Genomic DNA, 12,500 nt, shown 5'->3' with positions numbered 1-12,500 from the left:
TTACAAAGTCTAGATGTGTAAGCTATTGGTTTCAAAGTTACATTTGTCTCTTGCATAAGAATGCCTGCTAACCCTATGTAAGATGCATCAGTACAAAGAAGAATCCTTCATCATAGCCTGGAAATATTAAAACTGGAGAACTCATAAGTTTATCTTTCAACTTGTCAAAAGCTTGCTTTTGTGCAAGTCCCCACATGAACTTTGAGTCCTTCCTCAACAAAGAACTTAATGGATTAGCAATGTCATCATATAATTGGATAAATTTTCTATAATATCCTGTCAATCTCAAGAAACTTCTAACCTTTTCTACATTGTTTGGAACTGGAAAATTCTTTACTGCTTCAGTCTTTAAATTTACTGTACTAAGTCCATGCCTGTCTATCTTATGTCCCAAATATATAACACTGTCTTGCAAAAACATACATTTTTCAAGTTTCACTTTCAATCCTGCTTTAACTAGTCTTGAAAATATCAAATCTAATTTCTTAGAGTGCTCAGCCACTGTTTGGGAAACTATTAAAATATCATCTAGAATATACTGGTAGTGTTTCCTAACAACCCATCTAGAACTGTATTCATTAATCTCATGTAAATTAATGGACTATTACATAAATCAAATTTCATTCATTTGGACTAATAGTTTCCCGTTGGAGTAGAAAAAGCTATAAACTCTTATGAGTTTTCATACAACTCTTTTTTCCAAAAAGCATATTTGATATATACAGTGCTAACATATCTGTTCTCAGTTCCCAAACTTCTAAGAATGTTCCCTACCACGGGTAATGGTAACCTGTCACGTATGGTGTACTTATTCAATTTCCTATAATCAATAAATGGGCGCATAGTAACATCTGATTTTGGCACCAGAATCAAAGGGAAGTTCCACTCGCTTTTACTCTGTTCAATAATATCCTGCTATAACATTGCAGTGATCAGTTTATCTATAATGGCTAACTTAAAATGAGGAACTCTCTAGGCCGAGATATATAGAGGTTGAGTCCCTAGTTTTAATTTGATCTGATGTTTTAAAACAGTTCTTTTGCCTAAATCGTCCCCAGGCAAAGAAATTACTTTATTGTGCTTCACGAGCAAAGCAACTAAGCTTTCATCCAACTCAGGTCAACTAGTAGGTTCTAGTTGATTCTTGTATTTCTTTCCCAACTCTGTTTCTTCCTGAAATGAACAGATTGATAAAATTTGTAATTAAAGTACCAATCAGACTGAGAAACTTATTAACTCCTAAGGTGTTTTCATCACCAGTGAATTTGGGAATGTTGATATTCGAGGTATGAACCTCGTGACGCGGGACATTAGTTTTATTCATACCTTCAGTGTTTTTAAAGTAGATTTCACTTGACTGCCTCCACGTAGTCTTCCTTACATACGTTAACTTTGTTTGTGGTTGTGCACTGCGTGGTTGGTTGCGCACTGCGTGGTTTTGGTTGCGTACACTGTAGATTGGTGTATCCGTTCACTTCTACACTAAGTCTTGTCACGCACCAGTCTTGTAATTACTTCGGAGGAGGTTCGTCCCTCGCTGTCACCACTATTAACTCTTGCCACCATCACTTTCAGTTCCCTTCTCTCCTTAATTACTGGTTTTAATTCTGTTAGCTGTTCCTTCTATGATATTATATTTCTTCATTCACTTTCAACTTTCTTCATTAATAATTTCATCATTGTATAATTGTAAGTCACTCATCTGTAGGCCTCATGCCTACTTAAGCAAGTACCACTTAACATAAGTTTTTCGTAGGTTATTTAAAACAGTTTAATTAATTTCTTCAGTTTCTTCACTATTTCTACAACTTAGTTTGATTAAGTACACCAGAGGACTCCAAACTGGAATCCTTAATTCACTTACCAAGCCAAGTCTACTCCGACATCACTACTTAATTCATCCAATAACTTTAACAGTTACTAATAAGTGCCTCCCTTTAAAGGCGTGACTTTTCCACCGTGTACCAATCATTTCTCTCCTCTCCTACCCTTTTCTCCAATCAGAAAGACTGTTACACTGTCTCAAGCAATACTGCTTATACAAGCAATCTTGGTCACGAAGTGAAGTGGCTTAGTGTTAATATTTCATCACATCAGCACTAATATCGATACCCTAGCTCGTTTTTACAAACTTTAGGTGGTGATCGAGATTATGCAACTCTGCAACTCCGTCGTGACCATTGTTTTCGAAACATATAAGTCGTAAAAATGAATTTCTCGCCATTTACCCCTTTATATACCTACTTGTCTACTACTTGTCTACCTTAATCTACCAGCCTCTTACAGTGATCTCATCTGATCTTAAACCAAGCATACAGTGGTCGGAGGTCCTTAGGACTGCAAATAGAATGATTGGGTTTATGTAGAGCCTTTGAGCTTAGAATTGAAGAAATTATACTTTGTCTGTACAATGCTTTAGTTCAGTGGTTTCCAAAATATCTTACCCGACGCCCTCTTTTTGCTTCCAGTAGACTCGCACGCCCCCTCCCTCTTTTGTTCATGTGAAATGATTCTTGTATTTATTTCTTAGCATCGTTCAGGAAAACAGATTTCTCTTTGTTTTAAAATTTAATAATGAAAGTAACACAAACAAATAATAGTACATTCCAGAGACATTTTTCTAAGTAACTAAAAACGAAACATTTGGTTAAAAGGGAACGAAAAAAAAAGTTTGAACATTAGCAAATTGACAAAATTGACTTACAGTTTTAAGAATAGATCATTTGAAAACATGGCATATAATATTTGGAAAGATTCATGAGACTAAGGCACAATTTATGAACTAATTTAGTGAGATGGATGCTGCTGTTTCTTTCTCACAAGATTAGAAATTTTTCGATTGAAGGATGACAACGCACAACGCAAGTCATTTCCTACATCAAGTCGACTGCGCTGTTTTGTTTTCAGGATAACAAGAGCTGAAAATCCTGCTTCACAAAGATAAGTAGAAGAAAAGGGAAGAATCACACGAAGTGCTTCTTCGCCTACTTTTGGGTACATGGGGAGATATTTCACCCAAAACTCTTCTAACTTCATTGTTTCAAAGTCCCTTTCCGCGCTCGAGTCACATTTCAAATCGATGGCTTCCTCTTGCAGTGATTCCAGTAACAACTCCACATCAGTGTTAAATGGATTCTGCACCAATGTCCAAAGAGAATTCTCCATTGTGACATCTGGAAAATAGTGCATAAATTCCTCAGCAAGGGAATCCAGATGTGATGGAACCTCTTTTGTCAAGTCATACTGCTCAAGTTTTCTCTTCTCTGATAAGAGCTCATTCAGATGTGAGAACGATGAAAAGTTCCCAACTTGTATTTTTTCGGTGAAAGCTCTGATTACATCAGTGTGCAATGATGTTTGTGTTTCTTCCTTGTAACTTCAAATTGAGGTTGATAGCCTCAAAAAAGTCCACAAGGTATGCTAGTGAAAGCTGAAAGTCTTCCTCTCTGAATGCTTCATACAGTTTGTCTTGTTTCTGCTTCTGCAAGAAAATTTCCACTTCATCCTTGAGCTCGTAAAGACGACTCCGCATGTTTCCCTTGGAAACCCAGCGGACTTCCGTGTGAAACAGAAGAGTCTTGTGATCTGCGAAAAAACCTAGAATTCAAAGAGCTATTCTTTACAAAATTCACTACTCTTATTGCCAAATTCAATGAACTACGTAGATTACCTGGCAAAGTTTTGCTTGCTAATGATTGTCTGTGGATAACACAATGAGTCCCAGTTACAGCAGGATTTTTTCTTTCACCAGTTTTACAAATCCAGAGCGAGATCCAATCATTGCTGGGGCACCATCAGTACAAACACCGACTACTTTTTCCCTGTGAAAGACCATACTCTTGGAAAAACTCATTAACCTTTAAAAAAACATCGATGGCCTTTGCTGTTGTTTCCAGTGCTGCTGAAAGAAGAATTTCTTCTTTCACAATTCCTTCATCCACGAATCGTGAACAAACAAGCAGCTGGCAGAAGTGAGCAACATCAGTAGTTTCATCGCACTGTATTTCAAAGAAGCAAGACGCTTTTATTTTGTCCAAAACTTGTTCTTTTATGTCTTCTGAAAGGTCGTCAATGCAACGTTTCACTGTGTTATCTGATAAGGAAATCTTTGATAACTTTCTTTGGCTTTCTTCCCCAAGCACATTATTTGCAGCACTCAAAAGGCAGGGTTTTACAAGAGTCTCCCCCAAAGAGTGAGGCTTCTTTGCTTTTGCAATAAGTAGTGACAGCTCGTAAGATGCTTCCACCAGTTTCCACGTTTCTTGATGAAAAACGCTGCTTGAGTCCAGCTTTATACGATTCAGCTCATGCAGTTTGGCTTTGAAGAATTCCTTTGGCTTTTCTTTTAATGCTTTGTGGTTTGTGCTCATATATCACTCCAGACGACCAGGTCTTAACCCTCTAAGGACTGAATTAGTTTTTGCTTAGGTTTTTATTAATGTTTATTGTCTTAGATGCATCCATAGCAATACCAAAATGTAGCTGTAACTAAGTTTTCGAACATTGTATGCAAATTACCATATGGTCACGCAAGGCTTTTGTGGAGTCAAAAAAACAAGGTTATACATAAATCAACTCAAGTTCATTCCACATTTTTTTTTTTAGCTTTATTTCTTTCTTAATACACATATTATGGCATATTGCTACCTCAGTGAAGACAGTTTAGGGCATATTTACCTATTTTCTAGTATGATAACCAAGAAAACAAGGAATGCAAAGACCAACATTACACTTCTTGCAATATGTGCGCACTACGGACATACATGATTCTGATGCACATCTTCTTTTGTTACCTTCATTCTGGATAGCAAATCCCTGCCATCAAAACTTATTGATTCTGACAATCTGCCTGCACAGCCTGCTACGGACGGACGACCTGAACCCTTAGGAGGGCACCCATATGATGTTAGATAGAATCTAGCCAATTCTCTTCTAAACTCCAGTGCTGTAGATGTGGACCCAATACTTTCCTTGATCTGCCAAGCATTCTGGACTGTTACATCTAGAAGCCATGTGAATATCGGCCACCACCACTTTTTTCCTCTTATAGCAACCCTGTGTCTGTTTATGTTCTCATCCATTAGATCAGTTCCACCCATATTCTTATTATATTCAGCAATGACCAATGGTCTTGGAACTGCTACATACTTTTTCTCTTACTTTGAATACTGTGGAAATACTGTATGTACAGTTGATGCAACGGTAACTGATGAATTGTCATTCCATCTTGTAATGCGAATTCCATCATCACTACATTTGTAATCCATGAAACCTCTCTCTCTCTTCTTTACCTGAGCACTTGACAAGATACCACATTCTTTGGGCACTCGGTTCTCCCTAATTTTGCCAGTCCCGTTGTAACCCTGTTGTTTCAAATACACCCTGTGAATAGGTTATCAAAGTAAAAATCAAAAGGTAATTGTTTTAGATTGTCATCAAAATTATCAATCATTTGAACCAAGATAGAGGCAGCCTTCCCAAACTGGATTTCATTTTCCTCATTATCCCGAGGGTTCTTACCCTGATATACATAAAAATTTATCAGATATCCACAGGGAGAGTTTAGGCACTACATTTTATACTCAAAATAAATGAGTTTTCCCCTAATAAACTGCTTACAATCATGGGGACCATAATAAACAATCATGGACTCATCAAAACTCAAGTTAGGCACAGACACAAAGTGTTTGCGAAATTTTTGACTGAGCTTGTTCATGATAGGACGTAATTTCCACATTTCATCTGTAGGGAGCAAATTGTTGTTGTCTGTAAAAAGTAGAAATCTCATTATTTGTATGAATCTATCCCACCTCATAGACGAATATAGTTTTAATTTATTATTAATATGATTTTTTTTTTTTTTTTTTTTTTTTTCATCCGACCTAGATATGGATCAAAAGGTCTCCTGTCGGCATGCTTTGCCTTTGTAATCCTTTGTAATATATCAACTCATTTCGCATATTTGATCCTGAATCCCAATAGAATTTTTTACCGGGTAACTTATTGTATCCTGGCACAAGCAAAATACCAATGAAACATTTGAGTTCTTCTTTTGTAACTTTTGGATCTGGTGGATTTTTTTATAAAGCATATCTGGAAATTTCAGTCAAAAACATATCTAACACACCATCATAAAAAAAAAATCAAATAATTCATGATTGGTAGCATTCCTATACTTTGAGTAATTAGCTTCAGGAAATACAGGAATCTTGGTTTGAAGATCTTTGTTTCCCCAGCTTCGTTGTTTCTTGGTAACCTTGCTTTCCTTCCTCCCTTAGTTTCAATTTTTTCTCTAGTTAATATGTCATCCTTTGAAGAGATTGAATCATTCTCTTCCTCACCAACCCTTTCTTTGTTAGCAAGAACAGCCTCGGCACCAGCACGTAATTGTTTTCCTGTCCTCCATCATCTTCCTCAGCAGAGTCTTCTTCTGAATCAACATCTGGTTCTGGAGGTTCTATGTATATGCTTTCAACTTCAACATCATAATTTTCTAATTCTCGTAATATTTCCTCAACTGTTAAGCCTCTGAAAAAAAATTGCTTTCATACTAAACTATCAATTATACGCAAATAGTTTCACAAAAGTCTAGCGTAACCATATGGTAACACTCAAAACAGTTGCCAATTATACCAAACCTTAGAATAATAACCTTCATCCTTTGCATTCAGCACAATTATCTATTCCATACTTATTGAAAAAATACTAGAATAAAGTTCTTTTCGTAAGAATATATAAACAGGCATGATGACTTACTTTTTTTGCGTGGCCATTTTGGAAATTTTTCAACACGTCTTTCCTCTGTGGCTGCCTGCTCCCGACCGGCAATGTTATAAACATTTGCTGCGTAAGTTCTTGCAGAACGAATTATACACTAGTTTGTGGCATACTTGTTTTTTTGCCATCCTGTACTTGTTTTAGTGTTAATGGCGTATATACAAAAACTTTTTTGTGTGACCATATGGTCACGCTAGTCTTTCAAGGGTTAAGGCGTCATTGCTGAGGACTGCATGGCATATGACACACTGAGGAAGATGAATTCCATTCCTCTCTATAACACTGAAGCCATACTTGATATATTCATCTGAATACTTTCTTTTCTTTGCTCTAGAAATTTTTGTAAAGTGAAAGTAGCAACAAATTTATAAACTGCACCATGGAGCAGCTAAGTAGTCATATGACATACTACATTGGCATGCACCACACCACACATTCATATAACATAGATCACACAACGGGAAATCATAAATATGTAACATACCACAAATATTCAGTAATCCACGTGGTTTATATCTTAACATAATGACAATGAGAACAGCAGCGGAAAAAACAACGAGAAGAAGGAAACGGAGTCAAACTACATGCACAAAAATGCTCAGTTATACAGTACACTTAATTTGTCACACACACTTAATTCGCCGCCTATACTCGAATCAACGCACACACATTCAAACTAACGTGCAAAACTCACCGCGTATTATTCACCTCTAACACTTTCTATCACGAGTACTTCACACAATCAACAAGACATTCCATACTACATCGTTCTACCCTTGCAAATCGTCAAGGTTACAATGTCACTCATACGCACCATATTCGTCCCCATTCACCATATCATATACTACACACAAACACACATACAATTATAGTTGAACCGCGCTAACAACACAACAACCATTAATACAAACAAACATTTCGAATATGATATAAGAACGTGCTGAAAACATTGACACAATTATATGCAGCAGAACAGTCATTGTAATATCACATATGAAATCACAATAACACTCCATAACTACATATGGATTCTATGAGTAAGTATTGTCATGGGTTGCTTGCTTGGTTTGACCTTAGTTAATGTAAAGAGTGGAACTTAAGTCGAGTCTAAGGGTAAGTAGAGTTCCAGTTGGGAAGCAAGCCCACAACAATAAAATGGAACGTATAAATAATTTAGGTAGATAAAAGTACGTTCCTAGGAAAAGCTCTATTTGAGATTGAATGTAAGTAAGGATGGAGATAAGATAGAAGTCTGCACGAAACTTAAATAAACTATATTTACAAATAAAGGAAAAAATAAAGCTTGACTTTTACGATCATACACTCAAAGTACACAGGAACATTTAACATAAATAAATACATACAAGAGAAATAACAAAGGGGCAAAACATAACTAAATGTACAAAAGTTATGATATATAAGTCCAAGATTTGATTACTACTATACTTGAGATTGAATGTAAGTAAGGATGGAGATAAGATAGAAGTCTGCACGAAACTTAAATAAACTATATTTACAAATAAAGGAAAAAATAAAGCTTGACTTTTACGATCATACACTCAAAGTACACAGGAACATTTAACATAAATAAATACATACAAGAGAAATAACAAAGGGGCAAAACATAACTAAATATACAAAAGTTATGATATATAAGTCCAAGGTTTGATTACTACTATACTTGCGAACAAAATCAGTAAGGCAGAATACAGCGACGAAGTACGTGAGGACTGGGGGTTGTGTGAATGGGGGCGGACAGCCGGGGGGTGGGGGGGCACTTTTTATACCCGAGGAAGGCGTGGTCAATTGTTTCATGGTAAGGTTCGAATAATCAACGTTGTCACAACATATGATGGCTACGAGTCATGTTTGAAGCCGTTAGTAGTAGGCGGGCGATTTGAAAGTTGGTTCGATTCACGGTTGGCTATAACAGTATGAACAGGAAAGCAATCACACAAAAATTTCTCATGGAAAAATATCACATTGCTCACCAGTTATAGTAAACAAAAGTTAATAATTTAAAAGAAAGGTATGTGATCCAGAATTGAAGAGTGAAATAAATCCCTACCGTGGACAAGGTGAATATGTGCTCGGGTTGACGGTTGAAGTATTGGGAGTTTGTGACGAGTCCCTCAGTGGCGTCAGTGTGGTTGGAATAGGTTACATGTCCAAAACGTTTAAGGAGAACTAGCTTAATGGAAAATGGGTTGGAGTGACTGCTATAATTATACTTTGCATGTATATGATGGCAGATATTTGTTTTTTGAATCATTTTATTATTCTAATTAAACAAATGTTTTTGAGCAAATGAATTCACGCCCCCCTTATTTCCTCCTCACGCCTCCCTAGGGGAGCGCGCCCCCTAGTTTGGGAACCACTGCTCTAGTTAGACTTAACCTAGAATATTATGTTCATTGCTGGTCTCCATATTAAAAGAAGGATATGAAAATATTAGAAAGAGTGCAGCGTAGAGTAACAAAGCTCATTCATAGATTGTGGAGCAAGCTATACAAAGAACGCCTAAGTAAACTAAATATGCTTACCCTCTCGAAACGGAGTTTGAGAGGGAATCTAATTGAAGTCTTCAACATTGTTAAAGAAATTGAAAACATGGACGTGGAAAAATGTTTTTCAATTAACATCTCCAATACAATTAGGAGTAATGGATGCAAAATTGTAGAGAAACGACTTTAAACAAATTTGGCAAACTTATTCTTTCTTCAATCGTGTTGTTAGTAAATGGAATGGTCTGGCATCCAACGTCATCGATTATTCCACAATAGAGATTCAAAAAACCCTCTCGATCTTTACTTAGCTACAAACCTCTTACTGGCATGATTTGCTCCTATATAGTTAAAAATTATAACAATAAGGTACCAAGTACGGATCAAAAGGTCTGTTTTTTTTTTTTTTTGTCCATGTAACTTCTCCTTTTATTACTACTCTTCCTCCTTCATCTCGTTCACTGACTTGTGTACGATTGACTATACTGCATATGATCTAACTTGCTTACTTCTCTTTTTTTCTTCCGGTCTATCTTGTTTCTTCACTTCCCTCCTCTCCTTTTTTATTTTTCTCTTTTCTTTCTTTTTTCTCCTCCTCTCCTCCCTTTCATTCTCTTCTACTTTCTTTTCTCCTTTTCTTTTTTTATTTTCTCTTATCTCTCTTTCTTTGTCTTTATACACTTTCGTGTTTCCAAAATATTCTCCTACTCTCTTCACTTCCTTCCTTGCTTCTTCTTTTCTTCTTCATTACAATACTCCCTAAAACTGCACAACTACACGATATAGCAATAGAAAATTAATCATTAATTTTGTAAATTATTATATATCAACGTAATATGCACTTTTCTTGGCGGAAATGAAAAACACAAAAGTTGCTTAAACAAATTTCGTAACTAAAGAAGTCGCGCCGGACGAATGGTACGCAATGTTTGTTTTGATAGATGTCGACGTCAAATAAATGAAAGGATGATAAATTCGTCTATTCTAATCTAACCTAACCTAACCTAACCTAAGCTAGCCTAACCTAACCTAACCTAACCTAACCTAACCTAACCTAACCTAGCCTAGCCTAGCCTAGCCTAGCCTAACCTAACCTGACCTAACCTAACCTACCTTGTGGTAATTATTGTTACGGGAATGGCATTGTTTACCTTGAGCTACGGCAATTTCCCGAAAGCTTCTTTAATTTTCGAATTGGGAATCTTTCCTGTAAATTCGTACCACGCTATCGTAATTTTAATTAATATTATTAAACTCCCCTCTCTCTTTATTATTTATTTAAGCCTATGTTGTAATTTGCTAAACAAATCGGGAACTTGAGAACTTACTTGAAGTATCAGTTGTCCCGTGGCTTCGAAGCCGTTCTGAAGGCTCGTTAGAACTCCAACCGAACGAGACTAACTTTTAGTCACTGAACGCCAGACAAGCTTTAACCCTGGTGCCAAGGTCAAGATGGCTCCTATTAAACAGAGAACTTTACCGTCTTTGGAGCTTATGGCAACTTTTCTATCTTTGAAATGCCTCAACACTATTTTTGAGGAAGGACTGGTGTCTGTCCCACTGGTTGAATCAGTGGTTCTTTTTGTTGATAGTCAAGTTGCCCTTTCTTGGATCCTGACCAACAAGGCTCCTAAGAAAAATATATTTGTCAATAATAGATTGAAGGAAATTTCCAATCTTTTGGAAATTTTCAAGGCCAAGTTCACACCCATTTCCTTTACTTATGTTCCTTCTGAACATAACATGGCTGATTTCCTAACTAAACTTTGTAGTGCTAAGGTGTTCAAGGAAAGATTTAATTGGTGGGTTTATGGACCTGAATGGTTGTTGTGGCCTCCTCATACTTGGCCAAAGGGTCACTTGGGATGTATTCCCTCTTGTTTCAAGGGAGGCATTGTCAATGCTGCTGTTGTACAAGTTGACACTCCTCCTCTAATAGATGTCTCTAAGTTTTCTTCCTATAGTAAACTTCTTCATCACACTTTAAATTTAAAACTTTCCCTGTTCAGTATAGAACCATTCCTGTTTATGCTGCTTGGTATGGTGCCACTTGGGAAAGGTTAATACAGACAGTGAAACAATGTTTGTATAAGGTATTGGGTAGGTCTGTTCCTTCCCTGGCAGAGATTACCACTCTTTTGTCTGATGTTCAAAATTTTTTGAACAATAGACCACTAACTTATCGTTCTTGTGAAAATGAGGTAGATGTTATTACCCCAAATAATTTTCTTATTGGAAGGACCATTCCTTACTTGATGTTTGGAGACTTGGAACAAGTCCCTGAATGGGAATCAGGAGAAGACTACCCTTCTCTTCTCAACTTGGTTATGGAATGTAGGGATTATTTCTATGAAGAGTTCAAGAAACGATGGTTGACAGAGTACTTGGTCAGCTTAAGGGATAGAGCTGCATATCACAGTTCTAGAAGCTGGGAAAAGGGAGATATTGCCTTTTTGAAACTCCCCTTCAAGACCAGACCCTTCTGGCCCTTAGTTCGTATTGTGGAAACTTTTCCTGACCAAGACAAGGTGATACGTACAGTCTCTGTTGTTAAGCCTGATGGAAACTCTATAAAAGTGAACATCAAACTTTTAATCCCTCTAGAGCTCCATGCTGAGTTGAGTTCCAGTCTTGAGGATGAATCCCCTGGGGTTCCTAATGATCAGGCTAGAGAGTCTGAACCCTTTGAAGAGGTCTCAGACGCAGAGGAGGTTAACTCTTTACAAGACGATTGTGTCTCTGGAACCTACCTCTGTGAGGCCAACTCGTGGGACTGCACGCTCTTTTACGTCACGCCAAAGCCACTCGATAGTTTGAGTGTGTACCTCCTGGCCTCCTGGTTCAGTTCTCTCAGAAACTCTAGAGAGGCTTTGTTGTTTTTATAACATCACTTGTTAACATCACCTGGAATGGGAGAACACCCGGTGCACAAAGTGATGTTCATCATGTAACTGACATTTCAACTGGACCGGGCAGACGACAAACACTTGATAAACGACAAGATGGCGTCCCTATCCTATGCTAGCGACTTCGTTCGTTAGTATATTTCCTTGTCGTAAGACATTTTTTTTCCGCCAAGAACATTGCATATTACATTCATGTATTATAATTCACAAATTTAATATCTAATTTTCAAATGCGATATCGCGTAGTTGTGCACAAGTAAAATAAAACCCTCATGAACATATTTGCGCATGATCGTTCGCACTGCCATTATCC

General features: G+C 37.0%; 1 protein-coding gene across 1 annotated transcript; it reads right to left on the bottom strand.

Moving 5' to 3' along the window:
* Positions 1-2,787: 2,787 nt before the first annotated feature.
* LOC143018108 (SCAN domain-containing protein 3-like) lies at positions 2,788-4,370 on the bottom strand. Its single transcript, XM_076173230.1, has 4 exons — positions 3,838-4,370; positions 3,671-3,699; positions 3,462-3,585; positions 2,788-3,376 (listed from the first exon to the last, which is right to left on the bottom strand). Exons 1-4 carry the CDS (start codon positions 4,368-4,370, stop codon positions 2,788-2,790), a joined length of 1,275 nt encoding a protein of 424 aa, XP_076029345.1.
* Positions 4,371-12,500: the final 8,130 nt, after the last annotated feature.

The sequence above is a fragment of the Oratosquilla oratoria genome, chromosome 34 (genome assembly GCF_046742065.1).
Source record: "Oratosquilla oratoria isolate Oo_2021 chromosome 34, ASM4674206v1, whole genome shotgun sequence".
Classification (NCBI taxonomy): Eukaryota; Metazoa; Arthropoda; class Malacostraca; order Stomatopoda; family Squillidae; genus Oratosquilla; species Oratosquilla oratoria.
This window is presented reverse-complemented; position numbering and strand designations above follow the sequence as displayed.

What these genes read in the sequence shown, in the direction of transcription:
- LOC143018108 (XM_076173230.1), bottom strand. Translation starts at nt 4,370, where the DNA reads ATGAGCACAAACCACAAAGCATTAAAAGAAAAGCCAAAGGAATTCTTC. An exon ending in GTTAATGAGTTTTTCCAAGA is followed by an intron (nt 3,700 to 3,837) that starts GTATGGTCTTTC and finishes TGTTATCCACAG; the next exon opens with ACAATCATTAGCAAGCAAAA. An exon ending in AGCAAGCAAAACTTTGCCAG is followed by an intron (nt 3,586 to 3,670) that starts GTAATCTACGTA and finishes GTTTTTTCGCAG; the next exon opens with ATCACAAGACTCTTCTGTTT.